At 46.4% G+C, this 21,738-nt stretch overlaps 1 protein-coding gene across 2 annotated transcripts in view; it reads right to left on the reverse strand.

Annotated features, from left to right (window-relative positions):
- Positions 1-21,738, reverse strand: part of CNNM4 (cyclin and CBS domain divalent metal cation transport mediator 4) — a 62,129-nt gene that overhangs the window by 39,717 nt on the left and 674 nt on the right. For both annotated transcript variants that reach the window (XM_060683536.2, XM_060683537.2), the window contains exon 1: positions 20,836-21,738. This exon is cut by the window's right edge. In XM_060683536.2, coding sequence (XP_060539519.2) covers positions 20,836-21,738 — 903 coding nt within the window. The remainder of the gene's footprint in view (positions 1-20,835) is intronic.

Below are 21,738 nucleotides of genomic sequence, written 5' to 3' on the forward strand. Positions count from 1 at the left end.
CGCTGACGGGCCACAACACCCTGTCTTCTTTGTGGCAACTCCTCAAGTACTGGAATGCTGCTATCATGCCACCCCCCAATTCTTCTTTCCTTTAGACTACCCAAACCCAACCCCCAAATTAGACTAGACCGCAATTGTTCATTGTACCATTTAGCCTCCAGACCCTTCAATCATCTTTGTTGCTCTTCTCTGCACTCTTCCTAGCGTCTTTAGAAGGCCAGATCCTGAAGAGGAAACTCAAATCCTTTGACCACCTAAGGAGAAGGAAGGACTCCCTGGAGAAGAGCCTAATGCTGGGAACGATGGAGGGCATAAGAAGAAGGGGACGGCAGAGAACGAGGTGGCTGGATGGAGTCACTGAAGCAGTCGGCGTGAGCTTCAATGGACTCCAGAGGATGGTAGAGGACCGGAAGGCCTGGAGGAACGTTGTCCATGGGGTTGTGATGGGTCGGACATGATTTTGCAACTAACAACAACAACAAAGGAAGGCTGAGTGCCAAAGAATGGAGGCCTTTGAACTCTGGTGCTGGAGAAGACTCCTGTGAGTCCCTTGGACTGCAAGGCGATCCAATCGGTCAGTCCTAGAGGAGATCAACCCTGACTGCTCTTTAGAAGGCCAGATCCTGAAGAGGAAACTCAAATACTTTGGCCACCTAATGAGAAGGAAGGACTCCCTGGAGAAGAGCCTAATGCTGGGAACGATGGAGGGCAAAAGAAGAAGAAGGGGACGGCAGAGAACGAGGTGGCTGGATGGAGTCACTGAAGCAGTCGGCGTGAGCTTAAATGGACTCCAGGAGATGGTAGAGGACAGGAAGGCCTGGAGGAATGTTGTCTGTAGGGTCACAATGGGTCAGACACGACTTCGCAACTAACAACAACAAACCATCTTAAATCATCTTTGTTGCTCTTCTCTGCACTCTTTCTAGCGTCTCAACATCTGTTTTTTCCCTACTTTTTTTTTTTAAATTTGATTTATATGCCGCCCTTCTCCGGAGACTTACAGTGCGTTAAGCAATAGCCTTCATACTTTTGTATATGTATACAAAGGCAGAGTTATTGCCCCCACAAACTGGGTCCTCAATTTACCTACCTTAGAAAGGATGGAAGGCTGAGACAACCTTGAGCCTGGCGAGAATCGAACTTGCAGTAATTGCAGACAGCTGGAGTTAAATTACAATGCATTAGTCTGCTGAGCTATCTTCCCTGCAAGATTTCATGTCAAACGTCCGGTGTCCATATAGCAAAGCAAAAGCAAGAGATTATTTTTCCCCCCTGCCCAACCATGGGATGCAGCTCACATCTTCTCCTTCTAAAACTCCATACAGTACGTGCTCCCGTTAATTCCCCCACATAATGGTGCCACGGCAGCACCACTGCTCTGGAGAGATTAAAGGTGAAGTAAGGCAAACCTGCGAACGGGAACCCTTCCCCCTCCTTGCTTTGACTCAGCGGGGAGCTCCGGCTGACTCACCCACCCCATCCGTTTGGCACAAGGACAAATCTCATGTTTGACCTCATCTCCCAGGGTCATTTCCCACCCTCGGGGTCAAAAGGAAAACTCTGTGGAAACACTCCAGCCCGCTACGATTAAATCTCGGGTTTTGTGGCTCCGGATCGCACCGTAAAGGTAGTTGCACGGTCCACTTACAACTTTTTGCTCAGTAATCACAGCGATTAGGTTTACGATTATGATTAGGCTTATCATCTTAGTAATTTATAAACAGAGACGTAGAATCAAGATCCCCTGAAGGATTAGTGCCGCTTTATAAAACCGTAGTAAGGCGACGCCTGGAATACTGCAATCGATTTTGGTCACCATACTACAAAAAAAAAAGATGTTGAGACTTTGGAAGAAGTTCCGAGAAGAGCAACTAAGAGGATCAAAGGCCTGGAGACTAAACCATATGAAGAAGGGCTGCAGGATTTGGGTCTGGCTAGTCTAAAGAAAAGAAGAATTAGGGGGTGACATGATAGCAGTATTCCACTATTTGAGGGGCTGCCCCAAAGAAGAGTGGGGGTCAAATTATTCTCCAAAGCACCAGAGGGCAGGACAAGAAACAACGCACGGAAACTAATCAAAGGGAGCAGCAACCTGGAACTAAGGAGAAACTTCCTAACGGTGAGGACAATTAAGCAGTGGAACAGCCTGCCACCAGAAATTGTGAGTGCTTCATCACTGGAGGTTTTTAAGAAGAGACTGGACAGTCACTTGTCTGAGATGGTAGAGGGTCTCCTGTTCTATTCTATTCTATTCTATTCTATTCTATTCTATTCTATTCTATTCTATTCTATTCTATTCTATTCTATTCTATTCTTACTATTTCATTCTTAATTCTGTTCTATTCTATTCTATTCTTACTATTTCATTCTTAATTCCATTCCATTCCATTCCATTCCATTCCATTCCATTCCAGTCCAGTCCAGTCCAGTCCAGTCCATTCCATTCTTACTATTTCATTCTTAATTCTGTTCTATTCTATTTCTATTCTATTTCTATTCTATTCTAGTCTATCTCCATTCTTCTAATTCTATTCTATTCTATTCTATTCTATTCTATTCTATTCTATTCTATTCTATTCTATTCTATTCTATTCTATTCCTTATTCCTTCTCATTCAAAGTTAGAATGGCACTGAAAAATGTGATTTACGACAGTTTTTCACAGGTACGACCTTTGCAGCAGCCCATGATCACAGGATCCAAATTTAGATGCTTGGCCACTAGTTCATACTTACGACCGCTGCTGTGTCCTATGGCAAACCTCTGACAAGCCAAGTTCATGGGGAAGCCAGATTCTTCACTTAACAACCGGGTTAACTAATTTATCCACTGCAGCGGTTCACTTAACAATGGTGGCAAGAAAGGCCAATCAATAGGGTTTCAAAACTCACTTAACCAATGCCTCACTCAGCAAAATAAATGTTGGGCTCCATTGTGGTCGCAAGTCGAGGACTACCTACGGTATATTTGCAATGTATTTAAAAGGCAGCTTTGAAACTAGAAATTCACAACCGGCTGGCTGAATGACGGAGACCTCATCCCACATTCTTTAGACCGGAGGTGGGGTTTCAGCAGGTTCTGACCAGTTCTGGAGAACTGGTAGCGGAAATTTTGAGTAGCTTGGAGAACCGGTAAATACCACCTCTGACTGGCCCCGCCCCCATCTATTCTCTGCCTCCCGAGTCCCAGCTGATCGGGAGGGAATGGCGATTTTGCAGTATCCTTCCCCTGGAGTGGGAAGGGAATGGAGATTTTGCAGTGTCCTTCCCCTGGAGTGGGGACAGAATGGAGATTTAGCAGTAACCTTCCCCTGGAGTGGGGTGGGAATGGAGATTTTACAGTACCCTTTCCCTGGAGCAGGGAGGGAATGGAGATTTTACGGTATCCTTCCCTTGGAGTGGGGAGGAAATGGAGATTTTGCAGTATCCTTCCCCTGGGGAGTGGGGAGGAAATGGAGATTTTGCAGTACCCCTCCCCTGGAGTGGGGTGGGAATGGAGATTTTACAGTATCCTTTCCCTGGAGCTGGGAGGAAATGGAGATTTTGCAGCATCCTTCCCCTGGGAAGTGGGGAGGAAATGGAGATTTTGCAATAACCTTCCCCTGGAGTGGGGATGGAATGGAGATTTTACGGTATCCTTCCCTTGGAGTGGGGAGGAAATGGAGATTTTGCAGTATCCTTCCCCTGGGGAGTGGGGAGGAAATGGAGATTTTGCAGTACCCCTCCCCTGGAGTGGGGTGGGAATGGAGATTTTACAGTATCCTTTCCCTGGAGCAGGGAGGGATGGAGATTTTACAGCATCCTTCCCCTGGAGTGGGGAGGAAATGGAGAGTTTGCAGTATTCTTCCCCTGGAGCGGGGAGGGAATGGAGATTTTACAGTATCCTTCCCCTGGAGTGGGGAAGGAATGGAGATTTTGCAGTGTTCTTGCCCTGGAATGGGAAGGGAATGGAGATTTTGCAGTATCCTTCCCCTGCCACGCCCACCAAGCCACGCCCACAGTACCAGTAGTAAAAAACAAAAAATTGAATCCCACACTGCTTTAGATGGGTCAGTGCCAGGGACCCAGCCCTTCCTCCGTAAAAAAAATAAACGGAGAGGGAGATTCTATTAAAAACTATTTTTAGGCAGTTTAAGGGCAGACGGCGGACAAAACAGCCTCAGTTTGCGATGAGTCAGAGGGACTGGGAACCAGCCCCAGCTGGATTCAGATCTGAATCAAAGGAATGAAGCGCCGTCCGTGGAGATGCGGGCTACACAAGATCAGATGCAACGGGACCTAAAGACCCAACGAGCAAGAGCTCGTAATGTCAATAAGGACCTTGAAAAAACACTGTGTTCTTTTCCGAAGAATGTCAACCCCCCCAGAGACGTGTTGCAACCGAACGCCGTGCCTTCTCGATTTGCTCAGGAAGATGTCAAAAGTTGTCAGGGCCATGCCCCACCTTTGAAAAACTTTTTTAAAGTTTGGGATTTGGGGGGAATAATAAGCAATAGCACTTAGACTTATATACCGCTTCACAGTGCTTTTACAGCCCACTCTAAACGGTTTAGAGAGTCAGCCTCTTGCCCCCCACCCCACAATCTGGGTCCTCATTTTACTGACCTCGGAAGGATGGAAGGCTGAGTCAACCTTGAGCCTGGTGTGATTTGAACTCCTGGCTGTGGGCAGAGTTAGCCTTAAATACTGTATTCTAATCACTGAGAGGGAGGGAGGGAGGGAGGGAGGGAGGGAGGGAGGGAAGGAAGGAAAGAAGGAAGGAAGGAAGGAAGCAAGCAAGCAAAGAAAATAGCAATAGTACTTAGACTTATATACCGCTTCACAGTGCTTTTACAGCCCTCTCTAAGCGGTTTAGAGAGTCAGCCTATTGTCCCCAATAATCTGGGTCCTCATTTTACCCACCTCGGAAGGATGGAAGGCACCTGCGCGTGCTTTCCAACACGGCGAGAAAAAGGTTAGCTATCAGTGCCTTAGACTATCTGGTTTTCTTCTACTATTTTTTTTAAAAAAGCTATTTTTTAAAAAACTAACTTTTAAAAAGCTCAGCCAGAAACCCCATCAGTAGACAAATAAACAATTGCACGCAGCAGTAATCCTTGTTATATTTTTTTTTTTACTTTCTCCCTTCTCTATCCGTGAGTCAAAAGCAGGAGGGGGCTATCTTTGTAAAGGGCGGTTCACAAAATTTACTAAACCCTGGATTGCTTCATCATAGTTCTCTGACTGGTTTTGACCCATTTCCCGAGCGCTAATATTTTTTCGTTGGGTTTAACGGGTTGCATGAAGGCAACCTGAGCATTTCAATCTTCTTCTTTGCTAAGGAGTAGAAACCAGGGGTGGGCTGCTGGGGGTTCGTAAGGGTTCGGGAGAACCTCTAGCTAAGATTCTGTGCAGTTCGGAGAACCCCCAAATCCTGGCTGGCCCCTCCCACCCCACCCCACCACTCCCAGGAGTCCCCACGCGGCCCATTTTGGATGCAGGTAAGTGCAGGGTGCACGCGGAGCCTTGGGGAGGATGAAAAACAGGCCTACCGGAAGTTCGGGAAGGCTGGAAACGGGCGCATTTCTGGCCTCCAGAGGGCCTCTGGAGCCTGGGGAGGCCGTTTTCACCCTCCTGGAGGTTCGAGGAAATCCTCCGGAGCCCGGGGAGGCCAAAAATGCCCCTCCCTGCAGTGCAGCTGACTAGGCCATGCCCCCATCGCCACGCCCATCCAGCAACCAGGCAGAGAACCACTTGCTAAAATATTTGAAGCCCACCCCCGGTAGAAATTCTTTTGCTTTCAACTGTATCCTTCACAATCACAAGAACTTTCCCCAACCTTCACAATAAGACAAGGGAGGATTTTGGGGAAGGGGGCAAACCCCAGAGCTTGACTTTTTCCAATGGTAGCCCCCTCCGTCCGGAAGAAATTTCTCTTCTGAGATTAGATATTCGCCTACCTACAAGTTTCAGAAAATCACAGGGCTTCTGTCTGAAAATAGCAATGGTATTTATAGTCTAGCTGCTTTGTTTATCATTGGATTGAAGCATTGATTTTATGAGTCACTGATGTTTTCTCTCATATACTGTAAGCTACCTAGAGTCAGAAGAGTAGGGGGTGAGCAATTGAGGATAAATCCATGGGCTATCCTGCTTTGATAAAGGCGGGATGGGGATGGATAGAGAAAGGGTTTTTTTTTTTTTAATTTGATTTATATGCCGCCCTTCTCCGGAGACTCAGGGCGGTTTACAGTGCATTCAGCAATAGCCTTCATACTTTTGTATATTTATACAAAGTCAGCTTATTGCCCCCACAAACTGGGTCCTCATTTAACCTACCTTAGAAAGGATGGAAGGCTGAGTCAACCTTGAGCCTTGGAGGGATTCGAACCAGCAGTAAATTGCAGGCAGCTGGTCTTAATAACAGGGTGCTTTAAACCACTGTAGTACCAAGGCTCTTGGGTTTCCCAATCTTTGGCAACTTTAAGACGTGTGGACTTCAACTCCCAGAATTCTCCAGCCAGCCATGTGATTTATGGTAAGTGTAGAAAGTTAGCACCCACCCCTCCTAGAAGAATGAAACATTTTAGGAAATATTAAAAAATGCAGAATATTTTATTTCCCCCAAAAGAGAAATGGAAATCTTAAGGGAGACAGAAACTCGGGGCTTCAGCTCCCTGCCCCCCCCATCGTATATTTGGTGCCCATTAAGAAAGACTGGGCCATCCTATCTACAAGACAAAAGATCTTCACCTCCAGGGTGATGGGATTAAGACATGACCCCTCCAGGACATAATAGGATTATCTAACAGCAGGGATCACTGCATTGCAAAATCACCTGAGGGACATTGCATCAGCCCAAGGTTCAACCAAACTTGACTCAGACAAATATGACTCCATATGGCCCCATGGGAGTCTGACTACAGTCAATGTAATACATTTCTTGCACAGGAACAGGAAGCTCGTGGGCAAGGCCCAAGAGAGGGTACAAATAACCCTCACTCTCCACTCCACATAGTCAGCTGCGCAGGACCTCAGACCCATGTGCTTGATGACTCTTTATGACTTGGCTTATAAAACGCAGGAGATTAGCCTCATCTGAGGTTGGGTTGTTTGTTGTTCAACCCGGTAAACCGTGAACCGTGTGAAAAGTAATCCTCACACAACCACAATTGAGGCCAAAAGTAAGGACAAGAAGTGGTACAAGAACCTGGAATTGAGGAAAATCAACCTGGAATTGAGGAGGAACTTCCTAACAGGGAGGACAATTAACCAGTGGAACAGCTTGCCACCAGAAATTGTGGGTTCTTCATCACTGGAGATTTTTAAGAAGAGACTGGACAGCCACTTTTTACTAGTGATTTAAATCATGATTTAAATGGTGATTTAAATCAACTCGATTTAAATCAAATCCACCCTGCTTATGATGATTGTATTTTATGATGATTTATCACTTGCCGCTTGTATGTACACCGAGAGTGTATGCACTAAAGACAAATTCCTTGTGTGCCCGATCCCACTTTGGCCAATAAAAGAATTCTACGCTATTCTATCTTGTTTTGAGATTCAACCTAGGGCTAAGGAGAAATTTCCTGATGGTTAGAGCAATTAATCAGTGGAACGGCTTGCCACCAGAAATTGTGGGTGCTCCATCACCGGAGGCCTTCAAGTAAAGATTGGGCAACCCCTTTGTCTGGGATGCAATAAGATCTCCTGCCTTGGACTCTAAGGTCTCTTCCAGGTCAAGGAATCTATGTGGTATGTTTTAAATTAACCCAGCTCGGAAGCACCGAGAGCCAAACGTCACGTAGTCCTTCTAAGTCCTAACTATTTACTAAGTCTGCACTACTATTAATCTTCTCATCGTTCCCACCGCCCATCTCCTTCCACTTATGACTGTAATTTTGTCGCTTGTATCCTTACAATTTATATTGATATTGTTTCCTGATTGTTTATTTGTACCCTATGGCTATCATTAAGTGTTGTACCTTATGATTCTTGATGAACGTATCTTTTATGTACTCCGAGAGCGTATGCACCAAGACAAATCCCTTGTGTGTCCACTCACACTTGGCCAATAAAACATTCTATTCTATTCTAAGGAGTAGGTTTGTGTAATCGCAGGGCTACAGTTACAAGAGACACAACCTTAAGCAAACAAGTTCTGAAACAAAAAGAACTACTTGAGTGCACAACCGTTCCTTCCGAAGACACGGAGATTAATGGAATATTACAAAGGCTCCCTGAAGCGCTAAGCACTAGAAGCTCTTATGCTGAGCATCTTGTAACTGCCTGGGCCATAGATCTTCTAAAGCAGGGGTCTCCAACCTTGGCAACTTTAAGCCTGGAGGACTTCAACTCCCAGAATTCCTCAGCCAGCAAAACTTTCCTGGCTGAGGAATTCTGGGAGTTGAAGTCTGCCAGGCTTAAAGTTGCCAAGGTTGGAGACCCCTGTTCTAAAGTGAACCAGGTTCTTGCACCATTTTCAACCTGATTCCAGCTTTGTTCCCCCCTGCCAAATAAATTTCAAAATTGTTTCATTTAGCTCATCAAAATATATATATTTTTTTCCTCTATTTTTATAGGAATCGTTTGGAACAAGAAAAGTAGTTTCGGTAGAAAAGAGGTAGAAATTAGGAACTTAATAAGTATTACCTATAACAGGGAACACGGTGGCTCAGTGGCTAAGACGCTGAGCTTGTCAATCAAAAGGTCGGCAGTTTGGCGGTTCGAATATAGTCACCACTGCTCCCGTGCGTGTAAAAACCAGCTGGCTGGCACGCCAGAACCCGGAAGTGCAATGGGCAACGGCTCGCGGGCCCGGAGAACTGGCGCCGCGTGCTACTTCCGTAGGTTCGCCATCAAGGGTATAGGGTTTCCTGCCTGAGCAGGGGGTTGGACCGGATGACCTCCAAGGTCCCCTTCCGACACTTGTTATTCTTATTCTGATTTTTTAAAAATGTCTTCTGAGATTACAAGAAGACATTGATGATCTCAAATAGGGCGAGAAGATCCGTGGATCCAAGGCATCATGGAAGGCTTAGGTATTGGGTTGAGGAAATGGACTGGTCTAACTAGCTTCTCCACAGCTCTTCTCTTGGATCTAACTGGGTTGTCTCTTTCCCAGGCCTCATGTCAATCCAGAACATCTAGGGTGGCTCCCATCTATAGAAGGGCCTTTCAGCGTCAGCCAACATTACAGTTTGTGAGTTGGCTCCCAGGTTGACCAAGATCCAGGAGACAATTAGACAAACAAAAACATTACAAGCTTCTCCGTGATCAAGGCAAAGAAAAGGCCCATTCTAGGTCACAGGAAGACTACAGGCAGTCCTCAACGTATGACTGCAACTGAGTCCCAAATTGTATGTCGTTTTTTCCTCCTCCTTTCCTTCCTTCCTCATTTCCTTTCTTCCTCCCTCCCTCCTCTCCTTCCTTCCTTTCCTCTTTCTCCTTCCTCCCTCCCTCCTTTCCTTCCTCTCTTCTTCCTCTCTTTTCCTTCTTTCCTTTCCTTTTTTCCTCCCTCCCTTTCTTTCCTTCCTTCCCTCTTTCTCTCCTTCCTTCCTCCCTCCCTTATTTCCTTCCTTCCTCCCTCCTTCCCTCTTTTCCTTCCTTTCTTCCCTCTTTCTCTTCCTTCCTTCCTCTCTCCTTTCCTTCTTTCCTTTCCTTCTTTCCTTCCTTCCTCTCTCCTTTCCTTCCTTCCTTCCTCTCTCCTTTCCTTCTTTCCTTTCATTCTTTCCTTCCTTCCTCCCTTCCTCTCTCCTTTCTTTCCTTCCTTCCTCTCTCCTTTCCTTCCTTCCTTCTTTCCTTCCTTCCTCCCTTCCCTCTTTCTTTCCTCCCTCCCTCCTTTTCATTCTTCCTTTCTTCCTCCCTCCATTCCTTCCTTTCTCTCCTTCCTTCCTCTCTCATTTCCTTCCTTCCTCTATCGCTTTTCCTTCCTCTTCCTTTCCTTCCTTCCTTCCTCCTTTCCTTTCTTCCTCCCTCCATCCCTCCTTTCCTTCCTTCCTTTCCTCTTTCTCTCCTTCCTTCCTTCCTCCTTTCCTTCCTTCCTTCCTTCTCTCTCCTTCCTCCCTCCCTCCTTTCCTCCCTCCCTCCTTTTCTTCCTCTCTTTTCCTTCTTTCCTTTCCTTTTTTCCTCCCTCTTTCCTTCCTTCCCTCTTTCTCTCCTTCCTTCCTTCCTCCATCCCTCCTTTCCTTCCTTCCTTTCCTCTGTCTCTCCTTCCTTCCTTCCTCTCTTCTTTCCTTCCTTCCTTTCCTTTTTACCTTCTTTCCTTCCTTCCTCCCTCCTTTCCTTCCTCTCTCCTTTCCTTCTTTCCTTTCCTTTTTTCCTTTCTTTCCTCCCTCCCTCCCTCCCTTCTTTTCTTGAAGAGCAACTGGAGATACGTTCTGAAAATAGTACTTAATTCAAAAACAAGTGCTGGGATTGTCCAAAAGTGAGGCTGCAAATTGGCAGGTATTCACGCCCCCGTGTGAACTGCCCGCAGGTGAAAAGAGGGAAACACCTGCATGCACCTTCCACGTTGTCTCTCTTAGCATGATCGTTATCTGCCATGCTAGGAATGTTTGGCTCAAAAACCTCAGTCTGAGCAGCTACTATTTGTCCGTGCGTCCCTGTCTGGGATTCACCACTCCTCCCCTCAAATAATCTATGGCCGATTGCGCTTGTCCTCTATTTTTGCAAGCTTGTGCAAAATTACTTTGCGGGACCATTTGTTCCAGAGTTTTAAGTAAACGCAGAAGCACAGGATCCTAATCACTCAATAATCTATTTTTCAAAGACACAATGGCATGTTTGCACAACATGCTGGAGTAAGCTTAAATAAAGATGGGCAGTGTGTCACTCAAGGGTACCGAGGGAAAGCAAGCATTGTTTGGCTCAAACAATACCGTTGTGTTAAGCCAGCGTGACTTATAAGTAGTCCTCGGCTTACGACCACAACGGAGCTCAAAATTTCCATTCTTAAGGGAGAGAGCTGTGAAGTGAGTTCGGCCCCATTTTACCACTTTTCTTGCCACCGTTCTTTTTTTTTTTTAACAAAAAAATAATATTTATTAAATTTCCAAAGATTAAAATGCACAGTACAAAAAGAAACATAATACACATACAAAAAAGCAAGAAAACACACACATACCAAAAAATATAAACAACCAAAAACAAACATATTAATTGTTTTTAATGTTTGTATTGTATGTTTTTTATCTGGCTGTACACCGCCCTGAGTCCCTCGGGAGAAGGTGCGGTATATAAATTCGGAATGAATGAATGAATGAATGAATAAATAAATATCAAAATTGCAACACTAATAAAAACTTTTCTGCATCTGTATCTCTAGCCCAGGGGTCGGCAATCTTAAACACTTAAAGAGCCACCAAAGTCCTAACCGGACGACCCCGTTCAATTCTGGAGCCGACCGGAAGTCCGATTCCCCCACCATAAAGTCTCCTCCTAGCGCGACATCCTTTTTCCTCTACCTGTCCTAACTGAAAGCCCTATCAATTGTGGAGCCCAGCGACCGGCGACAGGGAGCCACAGCAGAGGGATGAAAGAGCCACATGCGGCTCCAGAGCCGCAGGTTGCCGACCCTTGCTCTAGCCTATTTAACCTCTTTACACAAATTCTGCTTCTAAATATCTCTATCTTAAACTTACATCTTTATCTAAATTAGCTTGATTTCTATTTACAATTCGATCTCATAACAAAAACATCCCTTAAGTTTTATGTTTACTCTCCAGCCAGGAATACCATTTATTCCATATTAAATAGTACTCGGTGTCCTCCCTCTCCTTCATTTCCATCGATAATCTGTCCATCTCTGCACATTTGTATATTTTTTTTATTATTATGATTTGATCCGGAGGGGTGTCTGATTGTTTCCAATTTTGTGCTATCACAATTCTACTTGCCGTTAGTATGTGTAATATGATATATTGTATACTTTTCTGCATTTTCCCTTCCAGAATACCCAGGAGAAACAATTCCGGATTTCTTTCTATCTTCTGCCCTGTTATTTCATCCAGCCATTTTTTAATCTTGCCCCCAAATTTCCTAATCTTAGGACAGGGCCACCACATGTGGTAGAATGTCCCTTGTTTGTGTCCACACCTCCAACAATTCAAGAACATCCCGGCCAATCTTGCTGGTTCTTGCCACAGTTCTTAAGGAAATGCCTGCAATCATTAAAGTCAGTAACATGGTTATTAAATGAATCTGGCTTCCCCCATTGAATCTGCTGGTCAGAAGGTCACAAAAGGAGAATCACATGACCCCGGGAGAATGCAACCGTCATAAGTATACGCCAGTTGCCAAGCATCTAAATTTTGGTCATGTGACCCGTGGGGATGCTGCAATGGTCGTAAGCATGAACAATGGTCATAAGTCGCTTTTTTCCAATGCTGCGGTAACTTTGAATGGTCACTCAATGACCGATGGTAAGCCAAGGATTAACTGTCCTTGCAGTGCTCCAATATTTGAGGAGCTACCACAAAGAAGAAGGGGCAACTTATGTTCCAAAGCACCTGAGGGCAAGACCAGAAGCAACGGATGGAAACTAACCAAGGAGAGAAGCAAATGGTTATCCAACACCTTCTTAAAAACGTCCGGTGTTGGAGCATTCACAACTTCTGGTGGCAAGTTGTTCCACTAGTTAATTGTTCTCACTGTCAGGAAATTTCTCCTTAGTTCTAGGTTGCTTCTCTCCTTGATTAGTTTCCACCCGTTGCTTCTTGTCCTGCCCTCAGGTGCTTTGGAGAATAGCTTGACTCCCTCTTCTTTGGGGCAGCCCCCGAGAGATTGGACAGGGAGTTGAAGTCCACAAGTCTTAAAGGTTCAAAGTTTGGAGATCTCTCTGGGGTTGCCCAAACATGGACAAAGGGTGCAGGAATAGTCCTTATACCTTCTCGGTTTGCCCATCCTTCTTTCGTCTCGCAATGCTTAGCTCCTGTCCACATTTTCTTTTACTACAGGTAGTCCTCGACTTACGATCGTTCATTTAGTGACCGTTCGAAGTTCCAACGGCGCTGAAAAAAGCGACTGATGACCATTTTTCACACTTACGACCGTTGCAGCATCCCCATGGATACGTGATCAAAATTCAGATACTCGGCAACTGGTTCCTATTTATGACCACTGCTGTATCCCAAGGTTATGCGATCAGTTTTTGCGGCCTTCTGGCAAGCAAAATCAATTCACTTAACAACCGGGGTACTAACTTCATTTAAGTGATTCACTTAACAACGGTGACAAGGAAGGGCGTAAAATGGGGCAAAACTCACTGAACAAATTTCTTACTTAGCAACGGAAATTTTCAGCTCAATTGTGGTTCGTAATTACCCGTATCTTATTTCAACTCGAAGCAACCAAACCACCATATTCCTTTCCTTGGATGCCCGCTTTTCAGATCATACCTTCTCTCTTGCAATACAGGTAGTCCCCGACTTATAACAGTTCACTTAGTGACAACGGTTCACTTATGGCCATTTTTCACAGTTACGACCTTTGCTTGTAGCCTCTCCTGGATCCAAATTCAGTTGCTTGGCCACTGGTTCACACTTATGACCATTGCTGTGCCCCCAAAAGATCACGCGATCCACTTTTGCGACCTTCGGAAAAAGCAAAGTCCACGGGGAAGCCAGATTCACTTAACAACCATGTTACTAATTTATCGACTGCAGCGCTTCACTTAACAACAGTGGCAAGGAAGGTCGTAAAAGGGAGCAAAACTCACTGAACAAATGTCTCGCTTAACAGCAGAAATGCTGGGCTCAATAACGGTCGTAATCCGAGGACTACCTGTACTTTCAGCCTGAACTACCCTGTTTCTCCCAAAATAAGACATCCCCTGATAATAAGCCCAATTGGGCTTTTGAGCGCATGGCAATAAGGCCAAGCGCTTATTTCAGGGTTGAAAAAAAAATATAAGACAGGGTCTTATTTTCGGGGAAATACGGTACCTTCCCAACATGCTTTTTCCTTAACACACCTGTTGTCTGATCGTAAGCAACCCAGGCGAAACTTTATCACCTCCTGCTCTGTCTAATTACCATCTTGCTAAATAACATCTCATCTTTGCTCTCTTTCTTAAGTCTTATCCTTCATCGGTTCCTCCAGGATCAATTCATGATCAGATCATGCGTCAGCTTCTTGCAACATGGAAGCCTGGTTTTCAAACCGCACCCCGTCACTCCCCCCCACCCCAAAAAAGTCCAGTTTCCTTTCTCTCTCAGAAAATTGCCTTTTAAAAAAAATGATTGACTTCTCTGGATCATCTCGCAAGCTCGGTGCAATTGAGGCCAGATGTTTTAGGGCCGTGATGGCGAACCTATGGCAGGTGTACCACAGGTGGCACATGGAGCCATATCTGTGGGCATGTGAGCGTTGCCCTAGCTCAGTTCCAGCGCGCACCAGCCAGCTGATTTTCAGGCCTTCCGGGCCCACCAGAAGTCAGGAAACGGGCTGTTTCTGGCCTCCAGAGGGCCTTGGAAGCATGGGGAAGGCTGTTTTTGCCCTCCCCAGGCTCCAAGAAAGACTCTGGAGCCTGGGGAGGGTGAAAAACAGGCATACCGGTCCCACCAGTAACCCTTTTGCCACCGTGTGCCAAAAGCTGGGTGAGCACAGAGGGGTCACGCGTGCATGCGCAGGGGCGGGGCATGGCGGGGAGCCTTGAATTATGTGTGTGGGCAGACGCGTGCGTGACATCCTTCACGCTCCCTCCGCTTTTGGCACGCGACGGCAAAAAGGTTAGCCATCACTGTTTTAGGGCCTTCTATCCAGAGGTTCCTGCTCCCAGCGCCCTTAATGTCTCCGGAAATTTTTCATTCCCGGTGTTCTGCAGTTCCCAAAAGAGCAATAGCACTTAGATTCATATACCGCTTCACAGTGCCCTCTCTAAGCGGTTTATAGAGCCAGCCTCTTGCCCCCCCAACAATCTGGACCCTCATTTGACCCACCTCGGAAGGATGGAAGGCTGAGTCAACCTTGAGCCTGGTGAGATTTGAACTGCCGAATTTCAGGCAGCCGGCAGCCAGCAGAACCACAATATATATATACCCTTACATAAGAGATGTTATCGATTTCAGCTCTCATTACTCCAGCATTGCGTGTCCAAAATATCTGGAGGCACCAGATTAGAAGACATTATTACTGTATTAATTAATTAATTAATTAATTAATTAATTAATTAAATTTTTATGCCGTCCCCTCTCCCGAAGGACTCGGGGCGGTGAACAGCCAAAATTAAAAAACATATAATATAAACCTTAAAATACTATAAGAACAAAACTAAATTTATATTGGCTTCCCCCAATTTAAAACCCCTTACCCATAAAATTCAGCAATTAAAAGATTTTTTAACCCAGCCCGGCTTGTTGAAATAAAAAAGTCTTCAGAGCCCGGCGGAAAGTCCGGAGGTCCGGGATCAGTCGTATCCCTGGGGGGGTAGCTCATTCCAGAGGGCGGGTGCCCCCCCAGAGAAGGCTCTTCCCCGGGGGGTCACCAGCCGACATTGCCTGACCGACGGCACCCTGAGGAGGCCCTCTCTGTGGGAGCGTATTGGCCGGTGGGAGGCTATCGGTGGCAGAAGGTGGTCTCGTAAATAACCGGGCCCTAAGCCAAGTATGTTATCTTAACTTAACTCAACCGGGGAAATTTAATCAAGATAGCAGTTCTTTTCTGAATGTTGTAAGCTCCAAAAAGTCATTGTCACGTTAAAACGGTGTGAGTTGTTAGGCTGTGGATGACTCCTCAGTGGGGAAAGTTTATGAAATACGGGCGTTCTCCCAGGATCTGATTTCAATCGGTCACCGTCATGTTCCAAATTGCTCACGCTCAGGCTGTTGGTGTCTACTCCAGGTGGGAGATTGATTCCATATAGGCGTTCACCAAAGGCCTGAAGTTAAATTCACACTAAGCCTGTTGTCATGCTCAGGGCATTTGAGCTGCATCCAGATGTGGTAAATCAGAGCCCATTTACTTCTGAGTCACGTGATCCACCAACACAAGGCATCCCTGCCCATGGGAACCACATGCATACACATATATATCTATAGGATCTAGTTTCACTTTTGCTCCTAATGTTGGCCCAGATTTGTATGTTTCATGACCTTGTTTACCTACGGAGAGTCTGAAGTCATCCAGGTCATTGGTTGTCTCAAAGGTTGCTTTTTCCAAAAGGCAACTGGACTCTGTTTTTGGGAGGAGGAGGAGGAGGATGAGAGGAAGAGGACGAAGAAGAAGAAGAGGAGGAGGAGGAGGAGGAGGAAGAGGAGGAAGAAGAGGAGGAGGAGGAGGAGAAGAGGAAGAAGAAGAAGAGGAGGAGGAGGGGGTGGGGGAAGAGGAGGAGGAGAGGAAGAGGAGGAGGAGGAGGAGGAGGAGAGGAAGAAGAGGAAGAAGAGGAAGAGAAGAGGAAGAAGAAGAAGAAGAGGAGGAGGAGGAGGAGAAGAGGAAGAAGAAGAAGAGGAGGAGGAGGAGGAGGAGGAGGAGAGGAAGAAGAAGAGGAGGAGGAGGGGGTGGGGGAAGAGAAGGAGGAGGAGAGGAAGAGGAGGAGGAGGAGGAGGAGGAGAGGAAGAAGAGGAAGAAGAGGAAGAGAAGAAGAAGAAGAAGAAGAGGAGGAGGAGGAGGAGAGGAAGAAGAGGAAGAGGAAGAGGAGGAGGAGGAGGAGAGGAAGAAGAAGAAAAAGAGGAAGAGAAAAAAGAGAAGGAGGAGGAGGAGAAGAGGAGGAAGAAGGAGGAATAGAAGGAGAAGAGGAAAGGAGAAGAGGAGGAGGAGAAGGAGAAGAGGAGGAGGAGAAGGAGGTGGTGATGTAGGTTTTCCTGCCTAAGCAGGGGGTTGGACTAGAAGACCTCCAAGGTCCCTTCCAACTCTGTTATCCTATCCTATCCTATCCTATCCTATCCTATCCTATCCCATCCTATCCTATCCTATCCTATCGAGGAGAAAGAAGCAACAGCAGCTGCTTCATCAGTTCTGGCTGGCTGGGAGTGGGTGGGACTGGGACATGGAGCATCCAGCCAGCCAGAACTGAAAAAGTTTTTTGGATGAGAAGCGAAACCTCATCTTCTTCCTCAAACGGGGGGTGGGGGTGAGGGGAACCCCATAGTCCAGTGGCCTTTTGAGATGATCCTGTTTGGGCTGCAAACATAGGAAAAAGTTGCATGTTGACTTGCGTTTGCAAAGAACAACAACTTGACGCCTTGCAAATAACGTTTTCCTTTGTTCATAGACACAATGCATTCCTATGTCACATTGTGGCTGGGAACGATTGCAAAAAATAAATAAGATGTTTTCCTGCAAATATAGGCTCTGGCTTTGTTGTTTGTTTGTTTTTTTTCCTGGATCAAGTGTGGTTCTATTGGTTGCGACAGAAATTGACCCACTGGCCTGACGTTGTAAGCCGAGAGTGACCGTTGACCCAAAGTCACCCAGCCGGCTTTTAAGCCTAAAGCGAGACAGGAATTCACCATCTCCTGTTTTCCAAGCTTGGTGCCTTCACCACAAGAGACCTAACTGGCTTGAACGACTACAAAGTCAAGACACGACTGTTCTTCCTGTTAACTGTTTTGTCACACATATTTTGCAGCCTATAGATGAGAGGTCAATAGTTTGTAAATGGATGTACTACTTTAAAAACAAATTTTAGGGGGCGGGGCCTGTTTTGCAAGGGCTGGGAATCAGTGGTGGATTGCTCCCACTTCAGGTGGCGGGAAGCTCCGTCCACCCACCCAGATCGGGGGTGAAATGTTCCCGGTTCAGACCGGATCGCCCGATCCGGTAGCGATGGAGGCGGGTGGTTCGGAGAACCGGTAGCAAAAATCCCTGCCCCCCCTCCCCCTATTGCCCAGCTGAGCCACGCAATCATCAGAGGCTTTTTTAAAAAATATTTTTAAAAGCATTTTTCTATAACCTCTTTGGCCGAAAAAATGCTTTTAAAAGTAAAAAAAAAAAAAAAAAAAGCCTCTGACGATCGCACAGCTCAGCTGGGATCATCAGAGGCTTTTAAAAGCATTTTCTTCTACAACCTCTTCCGCCGAAGAGGTTATAGAAAAAATGTTTTTAAAAGGAAAAAAAAGCCTCTGCCGATCAGGCAAGTCAGCTGGGATCGTCAGAGGCTTTTGAAAGCATTTTTTTCTACAACCTCTTCAGAGGTTGTAGAAAAAATGCTTTGAAAAGCCTCTGACGATCCCAGCTGAGCCGCGCGATCATCAGAGCCTTTTTTTTTTTTTTACTTTTAAAAGCATTTTTTCAGCCGAAGAGGTTGTAGAAAAAAATGCTTTTAAAGGTTAAAAAAAGAGCCTCTGATAATTGTGTGGCTCAGCTGGGCAATGGGGGGAGGGAGGGCAGGGATTTTTGCTACCGGTTCTCCGAACAACTCGCCTCCATCGCTACCGGATCAGGCGATCCGGGCCGAACCGGGAGCATTTCACCTCTGAGGAGACCCCCTTAACTCCTGGTGGGAGTTCTGTGAATTCTTTGAAACAGCACGGCTGATAAAGCGGCACTGTAGCTTTAAGGGGTCTGGCGTTTAATAACACAGTTGCATTGCAACACAGGTTTTCTGATCCTCCTAGGGGAAGAGTTCGGAAAGATTGTTAGACACAAATGGCCCCCGTAACAAAAAGAGTTCAACGTGATTTATGAACTCACACCTTATCCCGGGGCAAAACTACACCAGGGAAGCTGCTGCGTTCCAGCACTTCAAATGTACTGATTTGCCGTTGGACAAAAAAAAACCTAGGATGCAGCTTCCCGGCCCTTCACCCATTAAATCTGGCCCTGGGAGGATCTCATTCCGGAAGTATTTTCTTTCTCGCTTTCATTCGGCGAGATCAGCTCCCTTGTTTTCCAGCAAGCGGGAAAGACACTCCATCCTATCCTGCAAGAGGAAAACCTCTGATCTGCTAGTTTTAAAAAAAAGTTGCTTTGGGGGGGAAAACAAAATAAAACAAAACAAAGTCACTGTTGTGTTTTTTTTTTTTTTGCCGAGGGATTGCAGATCTCTCTGCCTGCCTTCTAGGTTGCAGCTGGGAGAGTCCCTTTGCCGAATGTTGACATCCAAATCCTACCAGCCAACAATTCCGCTTTTCTCTTGCTCGTTCCGCCTAGTCAGCAGAACAAACATCTGGAAGGACAAGGCTGAAAGGACATGCTCAAGGAAAGAAACCCGGGCCATCCTTATAAGTCTTTTTCCCACCCGCCAGAAAATAACTTCTCCTGTTAATATGTATTGAGCGGAGGGTTGGATTCGCACATGGCCTCAAGCTATTATTTGCTGAAGGAGGACACAAGTTGAATAAACCAGAGTTGGTTAGGGCTCTTGTCAATCTGGGTTTGCAAATTACTATCTGCTAGTACTAGCTTTCCCTGAGGAGTTAGACCAATCTGCAACTCATATTTGTAACTTTTGTCACAGAACTCAAGATTTGCAAAAGAAACACGTATTCAGGCTCCCCACGGTCTGAAAAGTCCAAAACACATTCAATTTTCAAATACGAGCTTTCCCTGAGGAGTTAGACCGAACTGTATCTCACAGTTGGCAGTAGGACTCAATTCAACCAGAAATCGGAATTTTTGACACAGAACTCAGATTTGCATATTCTTGCTTTTGCCCGTAAAATCAACCCAACGGCTGCGATAACTTAGCGCACATTGCACCACTTAGTGCCCATTGCAGGAAGTCTTAGCGAAGGAGTATAACAAAATTATGACAAACCCACTTTTTTATTTCTGCGCACACTGATCTTCCTCATCCATCCATTAGCAGGCTTAAATCCCTCTCTGGCACTTGCTCAACCGCCGTCTTAACAACTTTGACATCAACACACAGTGGAAAGCCAAATGGGCCGCTGAACGCCCAGATGTAGGCGGGTTACGTAGAATGGCCCTACCACAAAAGGTGCCAGGTTTTGACCTTCCTCGCCAAGCACTGGTCAACTCAGAACAGGATCCGTACCCAGCATGGTATCTGCCAGGACTCACTGTTTAAATGTGGGTCTTGTCTCTACCCCTCAGTGTGACGGCGGTGCTCCTCGACAAACTGTCCATCACACTGTGTCCAAATGTCCATCAAGAGCTTAAAGATAAAGGTTAAGGTTCCCCTCGCACATACATGCTAGTCGTTCCTGACTCTAGGGGGGCGGTGCTCATCTCCGTTTCAAAGCCGAAGAGCCAGCGCTGTCCGAAGACGTCTCCGTGGTCATGTGGCCGGCATGACTCAACGCCAAAGGCGCACGGAACGCTGTGACCTTCCCACCAAAGGTGGTCCCTATTTTTTCTACTTGCATTTTTTACGTGTTTTCGAACAGCTAGGTTGGCAGAAGCTGGGACAATTAACGGGAGCTCACCCCGTTACGCGGCGCTAGGGATTCGAACCGCTGAACTGCCGACCTTTCGATTGACAAGCTCAGCGTCTTAGCCACGGAGCCACTGCATCCTTGTAATCAAGAGCGTACACATTACACCAATGTCTGGGTTTTTTTTTAACATAGACTGCCCTGTCCTTAAATGGCTCGGTGGACTGGATATTAACATTTGAACCACTATAAGTCCGTGTATTTGCCATACGTTAAGTAAATAAATAAACTTAGCGCAACAGAGTCCACGAGACCGATGAATTACAGATATCTTAGTGATCTCAAGGACTTATGAATCCTTCTGCTGGGTTTGGCCATAACATTCTGCATTAGAAGCCTTAGCTAGGAGGAGGTAAACCAGGTTGCATCCTAGTCACCATTTCAAAAGCACACTCCTTATCATTCTGGAGATGTGCAAAAGAAGCTGCATCTTTGCCAATCATGCACTGGGCAGCCCAAAAGCAGCCAGGGTAATAGGTATCTCGCGCAGATCGATTACCACCTTCCACCTTGACTTACCCTTTTTGAATTCCTCCAGCATGGCGTCCAGCTTGGTGTCATGGAAGACAAAATGGACAGGGTGGTTGTAGAACTTGGTGATCGTCTTGAGGGTGGTGCAGTCATCGGGGTCCACAAAAGCCAAGTCCTTGATGTACAGGATATCCACAATGTTGGACCGTTCTTCTTCAAAGACTGGGATACGGGTGTAACCACTTTCCATGATTTCAGACATGGTGTTGAAATCCAAGATGGCGTCACTGTTGATCATGAAGCAGTCGTGAATTGGGGTCATGACGTCCTCCACCGTCTTGGTCCGAAGCTCCAGGGCTCCCTGGATCATGTTCAGCTCCTCCTTGACCAGATCGTTGTAAGGTTCCGTAATCTTCAACATCTCCATCAGCTTCTCCCGGTTGTAGACGGTGCCGATTTCTTGACCCAACAGGAAGTCTAGGATCTTGCTAATCGGGTAGGAAATGGGGAAGGTCAAGAGCATGAAGATCTTGGTGAGGATGATGGTGTTGGCCCCCACAGCTAAACCGTGGCGGGAGCAGAGCGCCTGGGGCACGATCTCCCCGAAGATCACGATGCTGGAGGTGGACGCAATGACGGCCACCAAGCCGGATCCTATCAGGTCATCCAGGAGGATGGTAAGGGTGGTGTTGACCAAGACGTTACCCAATAGGAGGGAGCACAGCAGATAGTTGCCCTTGCGCCGGATGGGCTCGATCTTGCGGGCGTAACGCTTCTCCGTCTCGCTGCCGCAGTTCTGGACGATGCGCAGCTCCATGGGATCCAACGCCATCAGCCCCAAGTTGAGCCCGCTGAACATACCGGAGAGCACCAGCAGGGCCACCAGGAGCAAGATCTGGAGCCACAAAGGGAGCAAGTGCTGCTTCCCCTCCAGCACGCGCAGGAAAGCAT

Source organism: Pantherophis guttatus, chromosome 9, assembly GCF_059756535.1.
Source record: "Pantherophis guttatus breed Tessera chromosome 9, ASM5975653v1, whole genome shotgun sequence".
In the NCBI taxonomy this organism is placed as follows: domain Eukaryota; kingdom Metazoa; phylum Chordata; class Lepidosauria; order Squamata; family Colubridae; genus Pantherophis; species Pantherophis guttatus.